Source organism: Anarrhichthys ocellatus, unplaced genomic scaffold (assembly GCF_004355925.1).
Source record: "Anarrhichthys ocellatus isolate YVR2014 unplaced genomic scaffold, GSC_Weel_1.0 scaffold22, whole genome shotgun sequence".
Taxonomy (NCBI): Eukaryota; Metazoa; Chordata; class Actinopteri; order Perciformes; family Anarhichadidae; genus Anarrhichthys; species Anarrhichthys ocellatus.
In genome coordinates this window covers 885,836-912,315 of record NW_022280052.1, presented here as the reverse complement: position 1 = coordinate 912,315, position 26,480 = coordinate 885,836, and the positions used below count along the sequence as shown (strand labels likewise).

At 39.9% G+C, this 26,480-nt stretch overlaps 2 protein-coding genes across 2 annotated transcripts in view; both read right to left on the bottom strand.

The window, feature by feature from the left end:
* Positions 1 to 70: 70 nt before the first annotated feature.
* ap1m3 (adaptor related protein complex 1 subunit mu 3) lies at positions 71 to 23,561 on the bottom strand. The gene is made up of 12 exons (XM_031859469.1): positions 23,368 to 23,561; positions 17,328 to 17,484; positions 16,722 to 16,789; positions 16,348 to 16,478; positions 12,193 to 12,340; positions 10,960 to 11,086; positions 7,186 to 7,328; positions 6,476 to 6,547; positions 6,032 to 6,190; positions 4,416 to 4,541; positions 3,821 to 3,896; positions 71 to 1,689 (listed from the first exon to the last, which is right to left on the bottom strand). The coding sequence occupies exons 1-12, from the start codon at positions 23,407 to 23,409 to the stop codon at positions 1,667 to 1,669; spliced, it is 1,272 nt and encodes a 423-aa protein (XP_031715329.1). The 5' UTR covers positions 23,410 to 23,561; the 3' UTR covers positions 71 to 1,666.
* A 1,479-nt stretch (positions 23,562 to 25,040) lies between these two features.
* The window catches only part of cunh1orf210 (chromosome unknown C1orf210 homolog), a 7,018-nt gene continuing 5,578 nt past the window's right edge, over positions 25,041 to 26,480 (bottom strand). Inside the window, exon 4 of the mRNA XM_031859319.1 lies at positions 25,041 to 26,330. Coding sequence (XP_031715179.1) covers positions 26,122 to 26,330 — 209 coding nt within the window. The 3' untranslated portion in view covers positions 25,041 to 26,121. The remainder of the gene's footprint in view (positions 26,331 to 26,480) is intronic.

The following is a 26,480-nucleotide window of genomic DNA, read 5'->3' as shown; positions in this document are numbered from 1 at the left end:
GAAACAGTCTATAACTACATACCAAAATGACTCTTACAAACAAAAAAAAAAAAACAATAGTATTCCAAAACAACATAGAAAAAAAGTTTATTTCCAAATATATCCCTTTGCTTCCTATCGACAAATAGTAGTTGATCAATTAATGAAAACACATGAGAACACACACTTATTAACAATCCTCATTGGTGTCAGAAAAATGTCCCCACACAAGATAATGATAATATAATAAGATAAGACAATAGCACAACGATTGTTTTGTGCTTCACAGCAGAAATGCTATAAATCGACACAGAACTCTCTTCTTTGCTGGTGGCAGAGCAGCTGAACTGATATGGTGCAATGCATGCACAACAGACAAAGTAAATCACAACACAAACTGCTTTGAAGAAGTGTATGGGCCTTCAGAGGTCAACATATATAAAAAAAAAAAAAAGAGTTGTGGAAAAACAATTAGTTTAAGATATTGTCAATACTCTCAGAATCCCTGCAGGTTATTCTACCTTTGTACGGCCCCCCTCTCATCAACCCCTTGTTTTGCCCTTCAAACATCCACAGGGGACTTACTAGAACATTACAAACAATAGATAGAAATATGACAAACAATTCTGCACCGGGCCCATTCCTTCGGTCTCTGCCTCGAAGCTGCAAGCTGATTTCGAGCACAAGGACAAGGTTACAGGCCCCATGAGAGCACGTTGACGGTATTATGTTACACTGCCAACGCTTCTGACAATATTGTGTCTTATTAATCATTAATCTGGATGCTGGTGCTAGTTTCAGTGCACTGGGGATTGTGTTCACAGCACTAAAGCTGATGATACATAGGCAATTTTTAAGGCAATGAATATATAATATAAAGGTTCCTACAAAACATATGTCTTTGAGAGGGAGGCAGATTAACAACAGAGTCAAATGTACTGTGTATGGATCATAAAGCGGTTATTAAGGACAAAACATATGAGGAGTAAAAACCCTTGCAGTTAAAGATGCTAATGCTGATGTGGCAAAAACAATCCCTACAGAAAAGAATAAAACCTGACAGAGTGCATGGCACACTTTTGATTCAGAAAAATCCCCCATCTGCTCTTCCTTTGAGCAATAAAGAATTGACAATGACCCATCACAGTTACTGTATGTTGGCACGACACAATCTTTTGGTTTGCATGTTATACAGTAAAAAGCTACACATCTCAGTGGAGAAGCCAAGCACCCAAAAAAGATAATTCTTCAAATCGTATATTTCGTAATATTTCAAAATGCGCAAAACATGCTTCAAAATGTATTTCCCTCCAGAATTTAGCTCTAAATTAACCTCGGAGAATATCACATGAAAAGCGAAGAAAGGAGAACTTGCCAGAACCAAGCGGCGTCACAAAGTTATTAGTTCATTATTAATATATTAAAACGTTTTGCTGGAGTCCTGAGGAGCCCTTAAAAAAGTCACAGGTCAAAGGTGATGCAACAGCCTTTCCCATCTGAGTTGAGCATGTCTTAGAGGAAGGGATGATGTCTGGTTTCCGTTCAGAGCAGGAAACAATTACATGTGTCGTCCTGCGCTTGACCTCTGCTGTCCATTGCAGACGGGGAGCCAGAGAAACAGAGGAGGAGAGAGAGGAAGACAGACAGAGAGAGACAATATCCATTCGTCTAGCAGCATCTGTGCCCTTTACTTTGTCCGGAGCTGATAATCTGCCAACAAATGTAACAGCAGAGCATTAACGCAGCTTTCCTCCTCTTATCACTCCTGCACATTACATTACTGCCAATGAGCCCCATTAAATCCCTAAACAAGATTTACACAAACTATCTGTAGTGGAACTCTACTAAATCACAATCCCGATATCTACCACGTTCCTGTCTTGGATATTTAATTCTCTGCCGTTTCAGACTTTGACCGATCATTTCTAAAACTCACATCTATTATTATGAATATTAGTTATACATCAATCCTAAATTGGCAAAATCAGAGATATGCATATTTGTATCAGTACTGTCTAATAATTAACAACAATACATGGCCAAAAGTATGTGGTCACCCCGTCCACATATTTTTGTGTACTTTTGATGGCGGTCTATTTTTCATGGTTCGAAGTAGACACCTTTAGTTACAATAAAGGCAAATGTCAATGCTACATGATATATTAGACCATTGTGTGTTCGTTTTGGGGAGGAACCATCATTATTAGTTACTGTTTGAAATTGTATTATTAATGTATCCCCAATCCCCAATTGCATGTTGTACAGAAAACATTTTCATACACATTGATGCTTGAAAACACCGACATGCCAGTATCAAAGATCCAGCAGCAGTGTGATGCTGCCCGATCCTATTCTGACCACTGGCAGTCTGATATTTGTGAAGTAGTCACTTACTGCTGTACAGTACGGCTGCTAAATGCCTGTTCATCACTCATTAATAAGTCAGCAGTCAGTCTACAGTATCAAGGAATTGTTTAATCAGTGACAGTGTGTCTGCAAGTAGTGCCGAGTGAAATGTGATCAGCCCCGTCTTCTCTCCACCTCTCTCCCCATGTTGCTGATGGTAACAATAAGAGAAAGGCGATAGCATTCTCTCCAGTCCCCCCGACTTTATCACTCTTCTTTCTCTCACTCCTACCTTCCTCTTTTCTATCTCTCTCTCTTTTTTTGCTTCCTTGCTGATGTTACAGCAAGGCGATAGCATCCACTGAGTGCCACCCTGGGAGCATCATGGCACTTTGTGGCATCATTCAACCTCCGGCAGCCCCCGACTCGTACCCGACACATCCAGGTAATGGATATGACGGATGTTATACAGTCAGGTTCATTTGTCGGGCGTAGGTATTGGGCTCCCATCTCCATATCATTTCCATTTGCCACCCATTGAAACTAGTGAGCTAGTAAGGAGGACTTTGCTGCAGTCTCATCAATATATTGTGGCTATAATGTGGAAATATGCAATTATGTGTGATCTGTCCAAAATCAAGCATGCCTTTAAGGAAGAGATGTAGCTTCTTCAACATATTTCAACATTTTCTTCTCGGTAAAATCTCAAGTTAGTGAGTTGGGTGACAAAAGTTCAAATCTCACAAACACTGAACGATGTCTCATGCCCTTTGAAATATGCCGAAAGGTTCATTCCCAGGTCAGCAACTGAATCTACTGTTCCCAGGAGCTTTGGTACAACTTGACTGCATTCTCCCAGCTGTACAGTAGCCCTGTTCAAATTCGGGCAAGTAAGAACCAAAGAATTTTACGCCATAAGCTAGCAGGCTTGTAAGGTTTCAATCCTTGGCCTCCTGTGTGGTGTCATTCTATGGCCCTGAGGTCATGGCTCATGGTGATAGAGCCAGGTAATGGATATGATGGATGTTACACAGCTAGGTTCACTCCTAGGCCACACACTGAATAGTGATGCAGAAAGACTGATCCTGATGCCTCCTCGCAAGGAAAACCTCATCTAATCTCAGGTTGACCTTGGGTTTGGACTCCAATTTCACGAAACAGCAAAAAAGGGGGTCCATAATTCCAACACAATGTGGGCACTTGATATTTGTTATTGACATTCTGTTTAATATATCATATCTATTATCATCCGATAGTAATAACTTCTCTGTACAACTGCTTTGGTTTTAAAATTTGATGCCACTTTCAAGCAAATCGGCTCAAACCAAACTCACAGTCCTGATGAGGCGGACTACTTGAGTACTTTTTAGCTTTGATTGTTGCTTATTTAGTGAGTTGAAGTATCATAATCGGTAGTGTGTGTGTGTGTGTGTGTATCTGGGGGGGGTGGGGGTGTTATGGGTGTGTGAGTATATTTTAGTGTGTGTATTTTTACCTCCACTTTGTGTGATGTAGCGCACCCATGGTAATGCCTGGTAACCGCTCTTCTCTATGATCTTAAGGTAACGTACCTAGGGAACACAGACAAGTCAAATATAGTTATTTCATTCATTCATACACACCAAAATATATATATATACACATGTGTCTATAGGCTGTATGCTTCAGTGTGTTCATGACAGCCCACTTATAGCAGGTGTAAATTACCCCTGTCCATTGAAAACCATGTATCTCTGAATTTGGTGATTTTTAATTTTTCAGACAATTTGAAAGATAAATTGTTCCCTAAACGTTTCAGCAAAATGATCGTACTTCTAAAGCCAAATAAACCGTTTAAAACCCAGTAGATCAACAGAAACGCTGTTTACTGAAAAGCGTTCTGCTTTTCTTACTTGATGAAAGGTTTTGTTTCAGGGATACATGTTTTTCCCAGGACAGTGCAACATTTAAATCACGAAGCACCTTAAGCTTGTTATTCTCAGGTGGGGATCATATATATATATATATATATATATATATATATATATATATATATTATACATTTGACAAAGAAGAAAAGCTAGTGTATGGTTGTTAATAAAGATTACAACCTGAATCCCAGACACCGTGAAATAGGGGATCTCAAAGTCAACTGTGATTGGTCTCTTTGCTTCCAAATCATCACTGTCCACACTGGGCAGCCCAAAGTGCGCCCGCATCGTGTACTCCTTTCCACCCTAGACATGAGAAAATAGAAAAGAGGAAAAGTTACGAAGCCGTTAATTGAAAATTCAGAGTTCACAAACAAGTATTTGACGTTAATTAATACAAGGTTGTTTATACTTTATATTCGTGGCCACGTGGCACAACTCTCATGTAATATCGATCGAGGTGAATGAGATTTATATTCACCATCTGACATTCTTCATACCAGCAATTGTTTAACACATCATCCAAGCATGTAGTCTGTTAGTCTGTACTTTGGTTTTACTTGCTGCAAATCAGTTTTCATATTGACTTGAAAGCCCCTGAAAATTTGGCTTCAAGTCACATTTTCTCTATAACATTTACAATGTACGAGTAAATAAACAAACATCAAAGTTATAGTCTTGAAAAAATTGAGTCCAACACTCAAAAACGAATCTGTGTGGGTCTTATCTATTTAGTTTGATAGTAATCTGGCAACAAAAGCAAACAACCCAGTTATAATCGCTTTTTTATTTTAGTCAAATATTGTATGTTATATGTTCATATACTTATTTGTGGATTGGGGTTTTAAATAGCTGGACGGAGCTGAAAGCTGGTGGACTGTGGAGGAGTCTGTTTTTCAGTCTCTTATGCAATACGTCACCAGTAATGACAATTCTTAACCCTCCTTGACAGACTGAAGGTGTAATGAATTACTGAGAAGATATCAGAACTTGACAGATAAAAGGAGGAAAATTCTCTTTTCTTTTATGCTTTTGGTGACAGCAGAGACTGATACCAAAAACGTGACAGGAAGAGCAGAAGACGGAGAGATAAGATGTGAGCGTGTGTGTGTTTTTTGTGTGTGGGGAGGCTGATCATAATTCGATGAATGGCTGCTGTCTAATACTCAGAGTGAAGACACAACTTATTTTTCTGTCACTGGGACTGATTAAAGCTCATGTAGATATGAGGTATCATCAGTGGTGGAAGAAGTACTCCGATATGTCACTTCAGTAAAAGTAGCAATACCACAGTGTAGAAACACTCCGTTACAAGTAAAAGTCCTGCATTCAAAATTTGTAAAAGTATCATCATCAGAACATAGGGTTTATAATTATTGATGCATTAATGTGTGCATCACTTTAATGTTGCAGCTGGTAAAGGTGAAGCTTATGTTATTTACTTTATATACTGCCAGAGAAGCTTGTGAAAACCCCCCATGGACCAATAATATTTTCTATTATTAGTCTGTTCCGGAGAGGGGACTTTTAACTTAGTTTATCAAATAGATGTTGAACGAAAAGTGCAATATGTGCCGCTGAATTGTAGTGAAGTACAAATATAAATAGCAGAAAATGGAAAGTAAAGTAGTACCTGAAAATTGTATGGTGCTCAAGTAAATGTAATTTGTTACTTTTTATCATATTGACGTTGCCTTTAAAACCTTACAGTGGTTGAATAAGATAGAACCGTCATAAAAAATCAACATGTACTTAATGCATTTTAGGTTATGAACTGTGATAGTTGTTACACTAACAGGGAAAGACTTGATGTTCCACAGCACCACGCTCTTCTCGGGCACCCACTTGGCGGTGCCTGTGCTGGTCTTGAACTTGGGTGAGTCGGCATCACTGGGCACTGGCACCAGAATGGACACATTGTTGGCAGTGGACCGGCTCTTAAACTGACTCCGAGCCTGTAGAAGGTGAAAGAGGACAGAGTTCAAATGTCATCTGAGGCCTTTACAATAAAAAATTTTTTTTTAAAAAAACGAGCAAGGAGGTCTTGGTGATTATGCACCCTGCGGCTTGTTAATTTGAGTCTGTATGGCCGTCACTGCCTAAAACAGATGGTATGCGTCAATCCACCCGTGAAGTATGTGTCGTAAATACTAAACGAGTTTCAGTGAAGGGGCTAGATGAGTGGATAAAGTTGTGGGGCTCTGTATGTGTCTTAATGTTTGTGTGTCACTCATCCTTACCTTCACCTTGATCTCCACACGGCTGTGAGAGAACTTCTCAATCATGCTCTCGATCCATATGAGAGGCTTCACCTGTCAGAGAGAGAGAGAGAGAGAGTGAGTGGACAAGGTCGGAGAGCTAAAGTGTATCACGACAACACACATCACCGGTGACACGGTGGACAGGAGAGAGAGAGAGAGAGAGAGAGAGAGAGAGAGAGAGAGAGAGAGAGAGATTGTGTTTGTACAAGGGAGACAATCGCTGCTCAGCTGGATAGATCACATAGATTTCAGGCACAGCAGCCCCCCTCAAGTATCCTCTGGTTCATTGAACAGCATGTCAGGATGATTGGCAACATGCGGCTTAGCAGACAAGCTGAACCGCAACTTATCTTGAAACATATTAACTGTTGTAGTAACGTGGCATTTTACACAAGCACTCAAACTTAATAGTCTTTCAAATTTGGTCATAAAAGAGTGAAGATATTTACTGAGGCTAAACACTTTGCAGTACAACAATAACATTGATCAATAATGAAGAATATAAAAGTCTAATATGTTTTGTACGAGGAAGATGCGGAAAAGAATTACCTTTCTAGGTTGTGATGGTATCTGTGTTTAAACTTTAGTGCGAGACAAATATGAAGTGTGCTCTTGGTGTTAGTGGTATGCAGGTGGTGTGTGAGTGTGAGTGTGTGTTATAGAGAGCAGTTTGTTTGTGTCCTACTTACTGTGGTGTTGAGGCGGTAGGACATGAGCTCGCTCTCGCCGTCGGGGGGGATGAAAGAGATGGTGCGGTCGTTCTCGAAGCGTGACAGACGGACACACTGATGGAACTTCACATCCTCCAGCTCCACAGTCTTACTCTTCTCTCCTGACACACACACAAACAATACACGCACAAAAGCACACACAAAGATTGAGAGCCTTCCAAGCGGCCTTGGGGAAATCAAGGTCAAGGTAATGATGATTGACAAACATTCACTTAGTCTCTCTCTCTCACTCACACACACACACACACACACACACACACACACACACACACACACACACACACAGTGTGTGCTCTGCCCTTTCCTTGTCCCCCTCTGAACAGTTATTCAGCTGCTACATTCAAACACATACACACACCATCACACAGTCTGTGTGCCTTCAACCTGCTGCGATCATCTTCTCCTGTACTGAAGCCCATTTAGCTGTCTCACAAACACATCCACACCTGCAATAACACACATACAACACAGTAAATAAATATTCTATAATAAAAAAAAACATAGCTGTGTGTTGTTTGTTCATTACTGATTTACTGTTTATGTAATAAATCCGCCTACTACACTAAAGCAGGTCGTTTATTGTGGTCTTATTTTGTGAAATACGCCTACAGTGAAGTCTTTATGAGATGTCACATTGTTTTCCCCACTATATCATTAGTAATACGACTGCTTAAATGCACAACCATTTGTCAGGTGAGGGGTTTAAAACCTGCCCGACACAGATTGCCACATATCTGGCATTTTTGCTGGATCAACAACAAATTATTAATTGATTATAAAATTAGCATTTGACTCATTTTCTGTTAATTGACTAATAAAAACAGCATAGTGAGTATAGTTATGAATATGGTTACCAGTGACCAATTAAGCAGCGCTCACCTTTTATCTTACATTTCTAAAACTATGTAGGAGTACGACAGAGGCTGCTGTAGACAAAAATCAGCAGATTGTGTCGGCTAGAGAATTTAACTTTACCAGACAATTCCTCCCAAGGATGAAGCAAGAGTGCAGCGCTGCTGCAATGGGCATTTAAAAAGTGCGACCTCCTTAATGGTGGCATTTGTAGTCTGCTGGAGAAAGCCTCCTCCTCTGTGGTTAATGGAGGGTGCTGAGTGGTGGAAAACTGCTGTAATGACTGTGGGCCTGTGGGCCTTCAACCAAATCCCCCATTCAACAGCGAGCTTAAAGCCTGCCTCACCTGCTCTGAATGCAACCCTGGACCAGCACTGCCGGGAAAGAAGATATGTGTGCACGTGTACTTATGTATGCAGCTTCCCTGTTCATTGTCCTCTTTCTCTCTCTCGAGTGTGTGTACGTGCATAGGTTTATGCATATTTTCTTCCTTGTTTCTCTATTGATTTTGCTTTGGTGTGTGTTTGCATGTGTGTGTGAGTGTGTGTGTAGGGATGTGTGATATTTCCTCATGCTTGAGAGGGGACTGGCTGAGGTCAGGTCTAGGGAGAGTACAACACTCCTGGACAAGCAAAGCAGGAAAGCCCTTTAGCGCATTTTCTGTCTCTCTAATTCGGTTTGTTTTTATGTCAGTAACACGCACACCTGCATGCAGCGGTATAAACACGACAGGAAAGAAAGGTCGTATGGGACATTCTCTGTCACTGCCAGGACCTCAGGCGCTGGAAAAAAAGACAGGTGTGTGTGTTTGTGTATGTACGTTTGCGTACATGCCAGGTGGGGATTGAAGATGCAGCAGTGTCCCCTGTGGTTCACCTTTAAGGCTGCTTTAATATACAGCAGCAGACAAGAGGAACCTAATCTGTTTTCTGTCTGCTGTAGCACAGTATAAAAAGTGACACAAGGAACACAGGGAACAGTTTCACAATGGCATGTGGAAAATGTTTCTGTCCAAAGCATCATACAGTGCTGTAATATCACTGGACCCAGCGGACAGAGAGACAGGTTAACACAGGCTTCTTAGCATTTAAAGGTTGAGGGCACAGGATACGTAGCGATTGGTGGATTATTTTCTGAAACGAAAAATAATCTACAACTCCTTTTGGTTGTCGATTAATCATTTATGTCATCTGTTCAGCAAACATGCTAAATATTTCTTGGTTCCACTTTCTCAAATGTGAAGACAGGAAACAATACTATAACGGAAATAATCTGCATTTAGTCATTAGAAGATGTCACCTTGGGCATTTTTTTCTCAGCACATTAAAATTGGGATGTAATCAGCAGATTAATTAAACATGAACATCTTAAGGAAAAAAATAATCCTAAAAGCAAACACATCAAACAAACATACAATACCTCTGATGAATAATATGCATTCATTTCAGGGACATGTGACCAGGTGTAGACACTCAAATGTTATAAATGATCAGATATTTTAGTGAAAAGTCCAGAGTGTTTGTCTAAACTGATTGATGTCTAAAAAGTGGCTTTTTGTGGACTTTGTCATTATGAATGCAACTTGTATGAAGTTTCTAGTGACGATTCTGGACTTTTTCCAGCAGAGGGCAGTGTTAAATGACTTATAGTTTTTCTCACATTTTGGAAGCATCCAGCTGTGATAAAATGTGCAGATGAGGCAAACATAATAAATGCCAAATGACTGCAAAATGATATTTAAAAAATAACTGTTGAGGATGAGAGGGCAAAGCATACTTTAACATTTGTATAAACATTCAGCATGAGTGTGTTTGTTGCTGTATCTGTCAGTGTGTTTGTTTGATCGTTATTTGTGATCATCTTTTCTAAAGAAATGTTATTTCCCAGACTGCAAAACACAGTGGGGGGGGGGGGGGTTGTGTGCTGCCATATACAGGATATCCACAGACCCTCACCTTTCATCTGCAGGGCTGTAGCCTGGGGTGAGGATTTACTGAGAGGCAAAGAGGCTAGACAGTGATGAAAAGAGGGAGATGAGAGGGAGAAGGGGGGAGGGGGTGCAGGAATAGACAAGGGGAGACGTAGCAGTGGGAGACGTTATTGGAAAAATTGGGAAAGTAGGAGGAGAGGGAGATGAGGAAGGATGAAAGCTAAGCCGAGAGAGATTTGCAAGAGTGCTGGCTTTCGACAGAAAGAGGAGGTGAAAGTGGAAGTCTGAGGGGGAGTTCAAGGCAAGTGCTCCACCATCAACCAGTAGTACATTTATAATTACATTTTGGCGTTTCAGCATTACTCGAGCAGATTTGTGAAGCAAATTTATATCAAGGGTAAAATATGTTTCATTTAAAATGCAATAAAACTTCCCCTGTTGACAGTTTACAAGTCCTCTGTTAATAATGTCAAATTTTGGCAGCTTGAGATGAATAAAATATCAAAATATTCCTCTATGTCACTCGTGCGTAACAGTCTGTCAGCTGTCAGCTCAGCATGTGAAGTGTACCAATAGCAATTTACAAAGTGGAACAGAAAGAAAGGGACGTCGGATAATGAGATAAAATTGGCCGCTGCCTGATGCTGTACATTTACGCATACAACAACATTAAAACTATACAACACAGTATTTTTTCAAGAAGCATTAGAGTTATATCATCAAACGAAACTGTTGTGTGCTTTGCATTACCTAAGTCAGTGATTCCACACCTTGGGAACATGTACACCGGGCGGTACGTGGGAAGTATTCTAAGATATAACAAAATGATCCACGCTAACCTTTTTTGCCCTCTCTGGGATTCAAGTGAACTTCACTGTCTTTGTGACTCTATTACGTCCTCATTTCATATAAGACATGTATGACACTGAGCATGACTCGCTATTACTTACTGCCTGTTATTTCAAACAGCACTTTGTCGTTGAGGCCCAGTCTGAGTTCAGGCATCCCCGAGAGGACTACTTTGAGCTTGACAGTGCCCACTATTTCACTCCGCAGGACGCTGCCATTGGCGTTCACCTGTAGACAGAAGAGAAAGGCATGACTTTAAACAAGAGTTCACTGTTGTTTAAAATGCTCCTAAAGCTGCTTTGTTTAAATACTGATGTGATACGGATCCGGAGCAGCCATTCAGTACATACAAACAGACTGAGGGACAAGACTGAAAAGGTGTCCTCTTGCAGCTTGAGAAATGTAAGCGAGGTGTTGATGTGAAAGGGGATGAAGAACTGAAAACCTTTTTAAAAAGTCCCCGATCACAGAAAAGGAAGTGGTATTTAATATAATGTTTACTTTTCTACCAAATGATTATTATTACATTGAGCGTGTATAGGGGCATTTTACTACAGTTGTACAAAGTCAAATCATTTTACAGCAGTTACAACATTATAAGTAAGTTGAGACTTTATCAAAAGTTGAAAATGTTGTATAATAAAATCCCTTTTTGAGGAATTAATTCTGACTGATGTACTTCGCCTGCTTACATTGTCTTCAAACCTTTGAAATATGCTGCTGTATAAGTCCCTCCTCACTGCACACAATGCAGAGACGTAAACACCGCACGTTGTTGATATCAGAGACTCTTTACTTAGCAATTCAATTCAAGGAAAGAGACTGTTTGGAGGAGTCAAAACATGCCAGGGCTTTGACAAAGACACGGACGAACCCCACTTGGCTTCAAGGAAGCACTTTGACTTTTTTAAGAAAATACATAATTTCGAATGACGGATCAAAACAGTGGATGATCATGGATGAAGAATGTAGAACTGATACTGGAGTCAATATGATGATGGGTAAGTCATATCTATTAAAGAGTTGATATGTCTATCTACAGTATCTGTTTTGTTTTGCTTCTTGTGATCTTATTCATTGTATTGTATATTCCAGTAAAAGAAAAGAGTTCCTCATTAAATAATAATCATTCATATTATAGTAATATAATACTGTAATATTATTACATTGTAAAATATCATCTTTTAAGTAAACATTAGTGATATGGTGAAAAGAGATGATGCATTAAGTACAAAATAAATGTCTAAGATGTCTGTAACTGTCTGTCTCTTTGCTGAGTCAATTTCTATTTTCTGGAAAAAGTATGATATTGACGTAGCAAAGATTGTCCTCACCAGTAGATTTACTGACTCAATGACGTCCATGAACACTTCGTTCTTCCTGTACTTGATGCCCTCTGACCGCCAGGACACAGCATTAGTGACGGTGGCTGGAGGTCGAGGAGCTCCGATTTCCAATTTATGACCCTGCTGGGTGATGTACCTGAAAGAGACAAAGGCAGAGAAAAGTTGTTTTACTGGCGTCAAACTGTTTTTATCCTGCTGAGTGAAACCCCTGCATACCCATGAGGGCATAGTCCTCATCAAGATGCTTCAGAGAGAGACAGAATCTCAAGTTTTGGAGAAATATCTCAAGATTTTGAAGATAAATAAACAGGAAATTACAACACACCATTATTTTGTATTAATCACACCTCATCACTTAAAATAAATTACCATGTCTAGTGTGAGTAAATTAAAGAAGGTTGGTATTCATGTATGTAAGAAGATTAATCGTGGATGCAATTGGAAAATGGAGATCTGCATGAACCCGTTGTGACTAAAGCCACAGATAATATGACTTACATGCATTTGTTACATGATACTAAACTATCAAGTGTTGCTTGAGTAAATTAAAGTCCAGCATCAAGTGTCTTAAAGAGGTTTGAGCCACAAGGAGATGCCAGAACAGCTTTAATAGGTTTGAATGCTTCTAACATTGGAACATTAGTGGGAGTCCCCCTCCCTTCTGTTTCACATTACATGCATTTATTTGATCCATTGCTGATGGACTGTAGGTTGTCTCTTAATGTGCACAGTACTGTAGGTTGTCTCTTAATGTGGTCTGTACTGTAGGTTGTCTCCTGTACTGTAGGTTGTCTCTTAATGTGGTCTGTACTGTAGGTTGTCTCCTGTACTGTAGGTTGTCTCTTAATGTGCTCGGTACTGTAGGTTGTCTCTTAATGTGCTCTGGCTGTGTCCAGGGCGACATCATGAATAGGAGGGAGCTGTACTTAAACAACATGTGACCAGGCCACCCCCTCTCCCCGACACTTTTCACTTATCTTGGCCTTGTTTCCACTGCAGAGCTCGCTTCTCATTTATGCCACCACATTTTCCCTGCACTATAATGTCTGGGGTATTTATTATTTTCATGCTTTTACAATATACCACTTTACTTACAGTATAAAAACATATCCTGAATAAATGATAGACTTCAATTTTGTTTGTTTGTTTGGCGAGCAAACTTATGTATGTTGGCAATGTGGATTGTGCAATAAAAAAACAAAAGTGCATATTTTCATTTGGTATTCACTAAAAAACAATCACCCTACAAATGACTACTGATCTGTAAAGTAACCTGGGTGGGCAATTCAAGAAAACAAATGGTGTTTTAGATATTTTTGTTAAAAACAATCTGATTTGGTGCTAACTTGATCACAGTGAACCTGCTATGAAGATGAGGCTAATATTCACAAAAGGGCAGGATATAGATGTTTCGCAGACATGTGCCTTAGATCTGCTTACATTGATTTCCATCATTTTCTCAAAACAAAAACATGCGCAACTATTTTAAACTGCCAACACAAATAAAAACGACAGTGACAGTGATCCAAACTGTGTTATCTCCGAGGCAATCCCTTTTCTCCGAACCCCTTTGTCTTTTCTTCTGACCTCTTCTCTTCCCCCTTTCCTATTTGTAGTTGTCCCTCACCTTCTCTTCTCCTCTAGAGGCCTGAGCATTTCCCCCTGAGTCAATCACACACTGACCCAATGTTCCACAGAAAGCTGCTGTCCTCACGCTCCTCTCTTGTAGAAATAAGTGCAAAGCCAGCAGAAGCCCAAACATAGTCACAATGCCATTTTCATAAACCATCTTTTTTTTGTGGCTGTTTCTGTGTGGAAACCCCCAAAAGATCTGCCGGCAACAAGGCGGGTAAAGTGGTACCGCTGCTTGTGATTCTTACCAAATGTGTATGTGCTAGGTCCTTCTTTTCGGTAGACTAAATACAGCAACAGGAATGGTATCTGTGTTCCATATGGAGTTTCTAATTTGAGAAATGGGTTGCACGAAGTTATGCACGGGTCAAACAGCAAAGGTATTAATAATGTGTCTGTCTTAACCCAGACTCATTTCGAGGTTGCACTGTGCTTCTGGTAAACAAAATTGCAAAAGTATTGTACATCTGTGTCATTGATTCAACCATTCAAAGTACTCAAAATACTGATTCAACCGTTCAAAGTACTCAAAATACTGATTCAACCGTTCAAAGTACTCAAAATACTGACGAAACCTGATTCCTTTGCTCAAATAACTAATTGTTCTGTTTTCTTCTTTTCAATATATTTATTTAAACTTGAAACAACAAGTTGTTTTTGTTACTTGTCGGCAGCTCAAAGGAGTTGTGAACACAACTTTGGCAAATCATTTATCTTTTAAGTTGATATGGTGAGTGGCATGGTATGGAAGGAACAGATGCTTATTTACACATCCAGCAGCTACGGAGCAAAATTATAATTCATTTGGAGTTGAGTTTGTGTCCACCAGATGAATGGCAGGCCAGTATTCACTCTTGAGGGAAATATCTGGCTCTTTTGTGGCTCAATGTTCACCAGCTAGTCGCTAACTGTCTCTGTACGCTATTTGGTGCTGAGCAAGAAGTGTACAAATGTCTTATTTTCAGTCCAACTGTACGTTTCTTATCTAACTTCTATGGGAAAAAGTGCTAGATAAACAAGTTTTAGATTGATTGACAGATTAAGGCAAATAGTTCTCCCTAGTTTTCTGTCCCAGTTCCTCCCACCTACAGGGTTGACACGTAGAAAAGTCTGACAGTGTTGAAAGATAAAAGGCGGCGACTAGTGGGCTTGAGGTCGACGTCGGGTTGTTTTGTTGCTTTAGTGTTTGTTCTGTTTTTCCCTGATTCTCTTCAGAAATGCTAATGAAAGGATCTGGAAGCGGGGTTGGCAGCAAACTGACAGATTAGCATAACAATAGCAATCACAACAAACACACACGCACATGCATGAAGGTTCATACGAAGACACACACATGAACAGATTCACATGCATCCCTGCAGTCTCACTTGCTCAGTCTCTTGCATCCTCCCACTCATGCACACAGCATGCAGCATGCAGACAGAGAGACAAAGTGAATGTGTGTATGTGTAGTGTGTGTGTGTGCGTGTTGGTGTGCGTGTGTATGCACAAGAGAGAAATGACTTTTGTGCGTCTCCTTGGAGAAGAGAAGAGCAAGGCTTTTCTGTCTGAGACTCTCGAGTGTGTCCAGCTGACGGTGTCATTGTGTCTGAATGCCAATAGGAGCCTGGTAATTATCAGCACGATTCAGACAACAAACACACATACTATACACACACACACACACACACACGCACACTCAGCCTCAGTCAAGCATTGGTGCACAAACAGCACACAAAATGAATCATCAATCACATACCAAAAAATCCCATTTGTGACATTAAAATAGGAAACAATGCACCGTGCAAGTTTGAACGTTTCAAATATAAGTTCATCATTAATTAGAAGCAAAGCTGATCATGTGCACACAGAACCCATGTTATCATGGTACTGTAAAGGGAACGTTGAGCCTCTCCCTGGAGACAAATGCCTCTCTGAGGAGCCAAGAGGACGGAAAAAGCGAATCAACCCTGTGTACACCATAAACACAAAGACCTGTGAAGCCCAGGAATATAGTTGATTCAGTTACTTTCACTTGCTGAATAGAGGTCCCCCATTCATTATAGCTTTAGTCACTGGCTGTACTTAATAAACAGCAAATAAAGCAAATGGCACTTCAAACAGAATCATTGTGTGCTCTCACTCCCATCTCTGCTGGTCAGCTACAGTATGAAACACACTGCTGTTATCTCACTGAACAACTTTAATGTTTTGTTTTCTGATTGATGACACAGTTACCACTTGAGTTAATGTGGTTACATTAAAATCAGACTGGAGTGCTTTAGTGCAGTACAGCCTTTGAGAGTTTGAAACTTTAACCTCATACCTTCATCAGCCGGATTAATGGTACACACTAAAAAATGCCTGAGCACAGCGTCAACGAACATAATTGATTCAAGTTTGCAAATGTAAAAATGTTGACCTTTTTTGTGGTTTGGAATGATTGTACAGTAACTGTTTCACTTTTAAGAGTAGCCACTCTTAATATTAGGCATGAACATGCAGACACAGCAATTATTATTGTTTTCTTACTCTTGTAGGATCTTGCTGTCAGTTGTCTGAGGGAAACCAAAGTCCATCACTTCGTCCATCAGCTCGTACACCGTCACAAAGTTGTCACGAATACTCTCCTCCTCAAGCTCCTTAAAGTACTCCTTAAACACCTACGGACACATTCACATTTCAGTGTGTTTTGGTAGGGAAAGTGTACATTTATGCCATCTGCTCGCTGTATTCAACAAGCAAAAACCTGTAGCAAAGGCACAGCATCGGATAGATAATATGCAGCGAGGAAACAGCCAATAAATAAGAGGATTAGTTGCACTGGCTGGGCTGGTTGATAACAGAAGTGAACACAAGTAGCAGTAGTTAAAAACTTGGACTAAAGTCTCAGAAAACAGACGCACCTGTACAATTTTATAAAGAAAGGCGTACACCAGGGAAGCGTTTGCATTCTTCTTCGTCATCGCCACCACTGAAGAACGGACTGTTAAGAAATAACTGTACATCTACAAGACAGAGGTATGTAGCAAACATCTATTATACTGTAGGTGGTTAGGAGATGAATGCAATTAAGTAATAAGTTAGCACAATGAATCACAGTCTAAAGCAATTGAGAACATGGCCACAGGGAGGTAAAGCAGCTCAATTGTCTAATGCAGTGCACTGGGAATACCACTTACTCACAACTGCGATATCAAGCTGAATTAATAATGTGTAAGGAAGTTTGACTGCCCAATCTCACATTAAGGGAGGAGGATATATAGTGCATTACACATCACAGTGACTCTGTGTTCAATATTTCAACTGGCTGTGAAGCACGATGTGATGAAACAAGACGCTGAGAAGCTGCCTGCAGCTCAGACCTGAACCTGATGGAGCTGCATAGGGAAGAGAATATTCAGGTGTTAGAGGCTGTGGATCTCTGTTACATTTTTACTCATTTCTCCACAAGTATGACTGTTGGGAAGGCTCTGACATTAAAGTAGAAAGACATTTGTAAAAATGGATACAGTAAAGGTTGCTGTGTTTGATCCACAGGAAGTGTGAGGAACCGTGGGTGGCCAGAGGCGTCACCTCAGCCTCCTCTTCTCTCTTCATCAGGATGGGCATGAAGTGGTCAATCTCATTCATGTCCATGTTCCCCATGTAGTTACGGCAGATTAGCACCTGGATCCAGAATGTAAAGAACAAAAAATATGGAGTCAGAAGATATAGCTACAGAGACACTACCCAGTCATTAAATGTTGATAGCTTTTGGCTGAGATACCAAACCTGAGTGCTCAAGCTTAAACATGCTTCAAGAGCCACTGGCTGACTAAACCTGACCTCATGGATGGAAATGGCACCACTTTCCAGGTCATCTAACCACTTTCCAGGTTCATCTAACAAGGAAATGTGCAAACTGTGTTGCCAATTTCTGATGATGAATTATGAATGCTCACCTTCCTAACATGAAACAGGAGCTAATGCAGACTTTAGCAAAGCTCTAGGGTTTCTCAGGTTTGAAATGATGGCAAACAAAGGGGCCACACCAGCAGCATGGCTATATGGATGGATGGTAATGTCAGTCTGCCAGTGGGTCCACCACTCTGGTTCAGACTGAAATATCTCAATAGCTATTGGATCAATTGCCATAAGATTTTCTACATACATTCATGGTCCCCAGAGGAAGGATCCTACTGATTTGAGTGATCTCCTGACTGCTCCTTCATATGCCACCATGTGGTTTTGAGTGAGATGTCAACAATTATTGAAAAGAATTGCCATGACATTTTGTCCATATATTCATGTCCCCATCAGGATGATTTTGTAATAACTTTGGTGATCTTTGGACTATTTAGTGAAAACATCACTTTCAATCAGTCCAATATTTTGGTTTATGACCAAATAACTGCAAAACTAACGGCATTTGCATCAGCCTCAGCTGTACTTTTTCTTTAGTGCTAATAGAGTGCTGCAAGAATGAGTCCTAGAACCCAGAAATTAGTCAGCATTGTTTCACTTACGGTTCCCTCGTCTCAAAGTCAGTGGGTTTGTTAGATGCCTGAAATAAGGTCTATGGTTAACACATGCTTTAAGATATTTCAATGTTTTGAGCTACGGTATAAAAATCATCAGTAAATACCCCTCCCCTGAATTTTGAAAATGTTATGTCTTAAAAAGGTGAAAGGTGGAAGTAAGTATCATAAACTTGTGTTTACCACAGAGCTATTCTTCTGCAATAATCCAACAATCCAAAGGCTAAGTCTCATTGTCTTTTTGTCAAACATTCAAGTGCGATGCTAACTTCTGGGGTTGGCCTTCAAAAATATGTCAAAAAGTGCAAATATTAGCATTCTAAAATGACTAAAATGTCGGGTTTCCATACAACCACTTTCTCTTGTCTGTATGTTGAATCCTCCTCTTTGTTATTGAGTCCTTACATTTTCCAGAATGGCGTTCAACGGTCTAAAAAGAGCAAGAACCTGTTTGTAATAAAGAGGTGGATGTGGGCTTTTAATACAGCTAGCTAGTCAATTACTTATGGACATGTCTATGAATGCAGCCTTTCCCCAATACTAAAAATAGAGCCTCTCATGACGGCATACCTTCTGTTCTTTTGAGACTAGTGTCACGAGAGATCTTAATATATAACGGCTGAATGCAAACAGCTGAGTTTGTAAGAGACGCCCTCTTTCGAAATCCTGACATTTACTAAACAAACACTTGGATCACACAAACAAACTCCAAAACGATGTTTTTGTCATGTTAAGTCATGGGTTACAAGTGATTACAAAAGACATTTACCAAAATTGACAGAAACATAGGCCTACATGTTTATATCACAGACCTGCACAACTGTAATGCATTTTAAAATCATTTCTGACATATTCTTGAAGATTCACTTCATTTAGCCGCGAGAAACAACTGCACACTTTCCTAACCTTAATAGAAACACACACACATGCAACAGGATGAGTCAGCAGTCTTGCTGGAGTCCGGACACACAGAGTGAAGTGAAAAAAGAGATCAAAGCTGATACGCTTGAGGGATCTAGATAACACACACACACACACACACACACACACACGGGCCCCCCCCCCCCCCGTCTTCAACGTTGAACTGGGGTCACACTAGGGCACATATAACAAAGGCAGGAGGAAATAAGAAATACAAAAAAGGAAATGCCAGGAGAGTAAAGTAATCTGGGGGAGAAAAAAGGATATGAACAGTTCACTGCTCAGCTTCTGTGAGAGGAGACAGACATCACAGAGTGAAGAGTTCAGAGGTCACTAGAGACAGAGAATGAGGTAGTCAAATCAAAAAAGAGCTGCAATACTGAAGACCCCGAGAAAGGTATCCAGAGGTGACTTTCTAGTTCTGGATGTAAACTTTGCTGAACAAAAACAGAAAGTGAAAGTATTTTTACAGCCTCAGCTGGCGTATACGGTTGTATTTTATTCTATTTAAAGCTTGGTTGTTGGCCTTTTGGCAACATTATCTAAAGGGATTTAAGATAGTCTGTTTAATCAATAACTGTTGCACCATTGATAAATGAAACAAATGGTTCAAAACAACAAAATACTCATCCACAGCCCATACTGCACTTAATGAGCACCTACAGAACATTGCAGTTAAAAAGCAAAACAGGAACACTGCATGTTGGTGCCACCAATATATCAGTTGCAAAGATCAAAGGCCCGATGTTGCACAAACTTCAAACTTATGAGTAGGAAGAAATCATTCGTAAAAGACTAGTTTCCACCTACACAGAGTAACATCATGACTGTGTTCCAGTCATTTTAAATCAAATACGTTTATGATGAAAAGTAGTGACACATTTGTTATTGACTATTGTTGCCGCTGTTTCTAACTCCTCGCTGTCGGTATATTGATGTGTGTTTGACTTTATTTTGCTAAGTGACAATACATTCTGAATGAGGCAGGAAGCTGTGACAATTACGGCCTCGCTACGATCACAACGATGATTTAGAATAGCTTGTGTTCCACCTTTAGGAGTCAACATATTGTCATGTTGTCAGCTGGTTTCGAATGTGTGTCAGTTACACTCATTTTAGAAAGGAAAACATCAGATAGCGTTGTGTATTCAGCAGAGGCAGAACACATCAAACAGAGCACCTCACACAAACAGTTAGCATATTTCATGCCCCGGAGCAGAGCGCAGCTGCTTAATAATCCAGGTCTCATTAAATTCTACTGCGAGTGTGTTAAGACACGTCTGGTATATGTGTTGGCATACAAATACTTTCAAAAAAACAGTACGTCTACATCCCTTCATTACATTGATTCCTGCAAATCTAATTATATGTGACAAAAAAGGGGTTTACATAACAACAGGTTAGTAGAAGATTAAAGTTTTAATAGAAAAAAAGTAATGAAATAAGCAGCAAAAACAGAAACAAAGAAGGCAGAGGAGGGTAACAATGAATACCATTTTCAAACTTGAACACTGAAGAATGGCACAAAAGAGAAATGATGTATAACTTAAGTAACCCTGTTTTAAATGGCATTTATTTTCTTACAGCAGGGATCCATTGCGGGTTGAACCCAGAAGAATCATTTGTGTTGTTGTACTTGAATTTCCCAAAAGCAACAGCAAAACGTTTTCTCTTAAAACTATTGGTGGCTTTAAAACACTTGTCCTACTGTATCACTCAACAACCGTTTTGGAAAACAATCACAGCACAAACCTTTAAGCATAACTCCATAACCCTCTGAGAAAAACAGAGCAGAATAATACTGATATTTTAGAGCGACATGGCCGTCAGGAGTTAACGGTAGCTTACTTGTAGACAAAATAACGGCACATTGAAGGCTGTAAAAAGATGACTCTGAGTTAGTGCATCAATAGCAACCATTCAACATTGTGCATGCTCACAGTGCCTCTTTTTAGCTAGAGGTTCATTGCTGCTCAAGACGCCCAATTCAACAAAACGAATGCACTAGCAAGCGTGTCTGAACAGTTCACACACACACACACACACACACACACACACAGTGCTCGAGCACTGACTTGTGAGCGAACAGCCAACACAGATTCTCCTCTCTGGAAAATCAGGGCAAAGGTCTTGCATGCCTAGTTTGGACTATAGGCATTATCTGTTGTGTTTACCATGTTCACCATCGTAGCTTAGCATGTAACATTTGCTAATTGACACCAAACATAAAATATTGATAAGACTGATGGGAATGCCATTTGTTTTGCTGGTATTTTGCCAAAAAACAAACCATTGGACAATTTAAACGTTTGACCTGATGATGAAAGAATCAGCAAAGTCAAGTCACAAATGTCCGTACAAAATGTTATAGCAAGCCATTATTAAAAAGTTGCTGAGATATTTCAATCAGGAACAAAGTGATGAAACTGGTGAAAATGTGGAGGAACGTGCGCTGTTCCTGATAAATAAATACACTCAAAATACAACAAGAAAATGAACCGTAGCTCTTTTGGGACTGTTGAACCTCACACTTGTATGCTTCTAATGAAATGTGCTGCTTCTCATTACAACCCAAAAACTTCACTGGGAACAAATGATGCCATGCTGATTTCAGTAGCCTGACATTTCAGTCCACCTCGCAGGTCCATGTAGCCAGCAGCCTGCGGTCTATAGTGCCCAGGAGCCACAACTCAGGGGAGGGGGGGGGGGGGGGGGGTAAAGGGCAGAGGTGGAAAATGTAGCTTCTGTAGCAGCTGTGTGTTTTCAACTGTGTCTGGAACTGTGTGTACAGGAGTGACCTGGCTACCTGACCACGACTGGTTTTGGTTGATTGCCTCTCTCAAATTATTTTCTTCAGATTTTTGATTGCAACTGCATTACAGCAGCTATACGGGACAGAGGGAGGGAAAGGACTGAAGGTTAAGAGCTACTGACTTGCCCCGGGGCACAGATAGATAGTTAGGGGGAGAGACAACATTGAATCTGCACGAGCAGACATCCAGGCTATGAGGACTGATCCTTTTCCCCCGTGGGTATTGTCAGGCATCAGGCTTCTTCATACACGTAAAACCTGTAAAACCTGATGAAGTAATCCTAAACCACAGCATATTTATATAACAATTCAAATGCATTTTAAAGAATGTTATTTTTCTAATACTATTAGGGATGAAACGGAGGATCATTTATATTGTCAATTATGCTACCTATTACTTTCTCAAAAAAAAAGCTATAAATGCCAAAAAGAATTAAAAAATGAGTCCACGGTTTCATCTTCAAATTGTTTGTTTTGTCAGACAAAGAGTTCAAAACCTAAAAAGATATGGTATAAAAGCTGAGTCGATTCGTCTAAACTATTGTGATGGATACATTTCGTTACATTTTTGCTTATTAATGATTAATAAGCAAAAATGTAACAAAATGTATCCGTAGGCTTCTTATAGTGAACTGAATACCTCTGGGTGTTGGACTGCTGTTTGGGGACAAAACAAGCAATTTGAAGACCAAGAAAATGATCGACAGATTAGTTGTTGATCTATGTTATTAGTTATTGTAAGTTACAGCCCTAAATGAGGTTTAGCAAATTCTCCTATTTGAAAAGCTGGTGGCATAATGTTTTGATTTATCAAAACTGTAACTATAATCCATTCAGTGCTTCAGCACTACATAGTCTACAAGTGCCTAATATATGGGTTTGTCTCTCAAAATGCATTTCTAGTGAATGTCAACCTCCTGTCCAGACACAAGTTTGGCAATATGTTAAATTAATATTAAAGCCACTGTCATTTTTAAAGGATAACCTATTGGGCTGTAAAAAGTATTAGGTTTTAAACTCTGAAATTGGACACATCGGCTACAATAAAGGCTGCATCGCTGCACAAAAACAAGCCCTCTGTGTTGGACTCAACGTTGATGAAACGAGTTTGGCCAGTTGCGCCTCTCTTCCTGAATGCTCTCTGTCCTACATGTGCGCGCACATACAAGCAGTAAGTTACACACGTACTTCGATTTCTGGACACAATATATGCTGACGTACTCTTACAGCAGGTGTTGCGTTGACAGCCCAGATGTCAACTTTCCCCCCAACAACAAGTTGCCACAAACTTCACGTTACCTTTCCCTTCAGGTCGAGAATAAATATTGCCGACGCCGACATCTTTGGTGGAGAAAAAAAAAATCCTCAAGAGCAAGAACCAGCCGAGATAATATATGTAGGTCTACTGTCAGATATGGGTCATTTAAGAGCGGTAAGATTCACTCCCATCCTCCTCCTCCTCCTCCTTCCTCTCGCTCTCTCTCTCTCTCTTCAGTCGTTAGGGTCTCGACTCGCTGATTTTCCGGAGCGGAGCATCAAGTTAGCTGTAGTAACAGTCACGCAACTTCCGGGGATTAGTGAGGGGATTTCTTTTTAATTGTTTTATTTTAATTCACCCAACATTACTAATGGTGTAAATTAAGCAACTGAGATGCCGACATTTACTCAAGCACTGTATTTAAGTAATACTTTTAGTATTAATAAAGATAATAAAGATTTGAATCCCGTACTTTTACTGGTAATGTTGTATTTTTTACATTTATTGCTACTTTTTTTTAAAGTAAACTACAATACTCCATGACAGAGCAAAGTATTGATGGCTATGTTTTATTCACTCGCCTATTTGAGAACAGGCTATTTACATTTCCCAATAAAATGTTAAACCAAAACATATGATAGTATTACTCCTGTAAAATACATTAATATATATGTACTACCCAACAGTATGCAGTTAAATAAGTTCAACCTTAACATTTAGAAATTTGACACAAGTTATGAGCAACATTTATGAAAATCAAATAGCCTATACTCATTATCTAATAACAGAACCTTCTGCATAAATACTTCCAATTTTGATACGTAGGTCTGGTCTACTTTTTCCGAGAAGTCTGATAATACAGAGCTTACTTGCAATGGAGTACTTTTTTTTTGGAAGGATACTTTTACCTATGTACAGGGTCTCAATACTACATTTAAAAAATCCAGCTGTAGAATATAATCCCCTAAATATGTTTAAACTGAAGTGGTGGGTTTATTATTTAAATAATCCTCCAACAGAAGTAAATCAAAAAATGTGACTGAAGTTAAAGTACTAAAGTATTCAAAATATTCTAGTAAGAACAAAAAAAAAACCGTATCATGCAGAATGGCCCATTTCAGTATGATTATATATTATTGGATTAAGATTATTGATCAATGAAGCCGTATCGTTATCCATAATACTAATCATTTATTTGTTGATCATATTTTGTATTATTAATCCGACTCTAACATGTAGTGGAGTAGAAGTAAGCCCCAGTACAAGAGTAAATGTACTGAGCTAAAGTCCGCCACTGCTGATTAAAATGGATTTATTCATCCACACCCCAAATACCTAACAATTTCAAATATTGCACGTTTATTTTGAAGGCAGCGTCACTATTGTTCCGGTTTTGCTGTGGCTCGTTTAGGTGAGCTTGACTCCTCGTGTTTCCGGGTAGAAGCCTCGCCTGTCAGCCTCACGCAGAGCTGTCAAACCGCTCTTATCAGCTGGATGTCTCAGCGGATCCCTAAACGCTCCAGGCGTCTTTTCGAGTCACAGTGTCAGCCTTCATCACTGTTGTTGATATCAGTGTTGTACAGTTTAAAACGAAAGGTGAGTGTGCGGTTTCTAGTCCCAAGACAATCACCACCAAACGGTGGAGAAACTAGTCCGCAGAAGTTTGGAGTCCATTGTTCGGATTTTGAAACATACTTGACCCTTGAGTCCAGGCGACACTGTTTCTAGATTTTATTGAGGTCACACCGTTTACAATTTCCTGACCAAACCATGTGAGGCCTATGAAGTGTGCATGAAGTACTGAATGCATACAGCTCCAATCATTATCATTCCAAAAATAGCAGCCAAGTGGAGAGTAACTAGTTACAAGCAGGCTAATGCTTTTACTATATTTGAGCCAGCCTACTTTTTTTATGTAGCAGTAGTTGTGTCTTTTTTTTCAAACGGCACGTTGTACTTTCTAGCACAAACAAAAAAAATCACAATGTACACTGATGCTGTAACAACCCAATTTTAGAGATATCAAATGAATTTAGCTTTTCTGTGGTAACGCTATGAAGTGATCTGCCTGAAAGCTCACTTATGAGGGAACGATGGGCAGCATGTTGCAGAGCATCACAGTATCCTTGTGTCGCTCCGTTGCTGCTCAGAGCACTTTATACAATGTGAGAACAGTTGAACAGGCTTTCAACTAAATGCCAAATTGATCTTCAATCATGTCATACACTTATCTATACCTTTGCTTATGCGTCACTGACAGGAGATGGCAATGCAAAGTGAAATGCTCCTGTTTGTATTCAGCACAACTGTGGTTATTTGTATAAATCATACACATTTCTTTTTCATAATCTTTGATGTCAATCAATCAACCAACCAATACAACACTGATCAACAGATACAAAGATAATTGGTTTATGTCCATATTTACAAACGACCCCTTGACCTCCTTTTCACAAAAAAAAAAAAAGATGATTCACGACAAAATATCACAACAAAAAAAAACTATTATTATGACTGCGACTGTTACTGCTGTCAGTGTACTGACAAATTAGAAAAAATGACTTATCTTTATATTTTTTGGGGGACCTGGAGAACTGCTGACTTAATAATGTACCTTGCATTAAGTCTTAAAATGACACTCTTGATCACTGCTATTAACATGTGTATGCTTTCCTAACCCTTTTCACCCATTCTGTGATAGACGATACGAATCTTACTCACAAATAAAGAAAAGGTGGGAGTGGAATAGTTTTGTCAGGGGTTTACATAGCTGAGGAGGTGTAGAGACAGTCCCGCTAAGTGATGGCAAATTCAATTTCATCCATCTCTTCCTCCGTGTCCTCCGTGTCCTCCATGTTCTCCGCTGCTCTTTCAGCCCTTGCTCTCTCACTGGCCGGGATGTAGTTGTCCTCGATGAAGCCGTCGTCGTCTTCCTCGCTCACGGGAGGGATACAGTGGGGGTTGATTCCACGGCCCCTGTGCATGGCGAATTCCACCTCCAGGCCTGGAAGCAGTGATAGAAACACAAGAGTTGTGTCATCTAAAGGTAAGTCCTTTAAGGCATTCTAACTGGCAGTATGGTCCATCCGTCCGTTATTTAACGGCTCATCCTAATCTGGCAGGGTCACCGGGGGGGGGGGGGGGGGGGGGGGGG

What these genes read in the sequence shown, in the direction of transcription:
- ap1m3 (XM_031859469.1), bottom strand. Translation starts at nt 23,409, where the DNA reads ATGTCGGCGTCGGCAATATTTATTCTCGACCTGAAGGGAAAG. An exon ending in GACAGCAAGATCCTACAAGA is followed by an intron (nt 12,341 to 16,347) that starts GTAAGAAAACAA and finishes TGTCTCTTTCAG; the next exon opens with GTACATCACCCAGCAGGGTC. An exon ending in TCACGGTGTCTGGGATTCAG is followed by an intron (nt 3,897 to 4,415) that starts GTTGTAATCTTT and finishes TGTGTTCCCTAG; the next exon opens with GTACGTTACCTTAAGATCAT.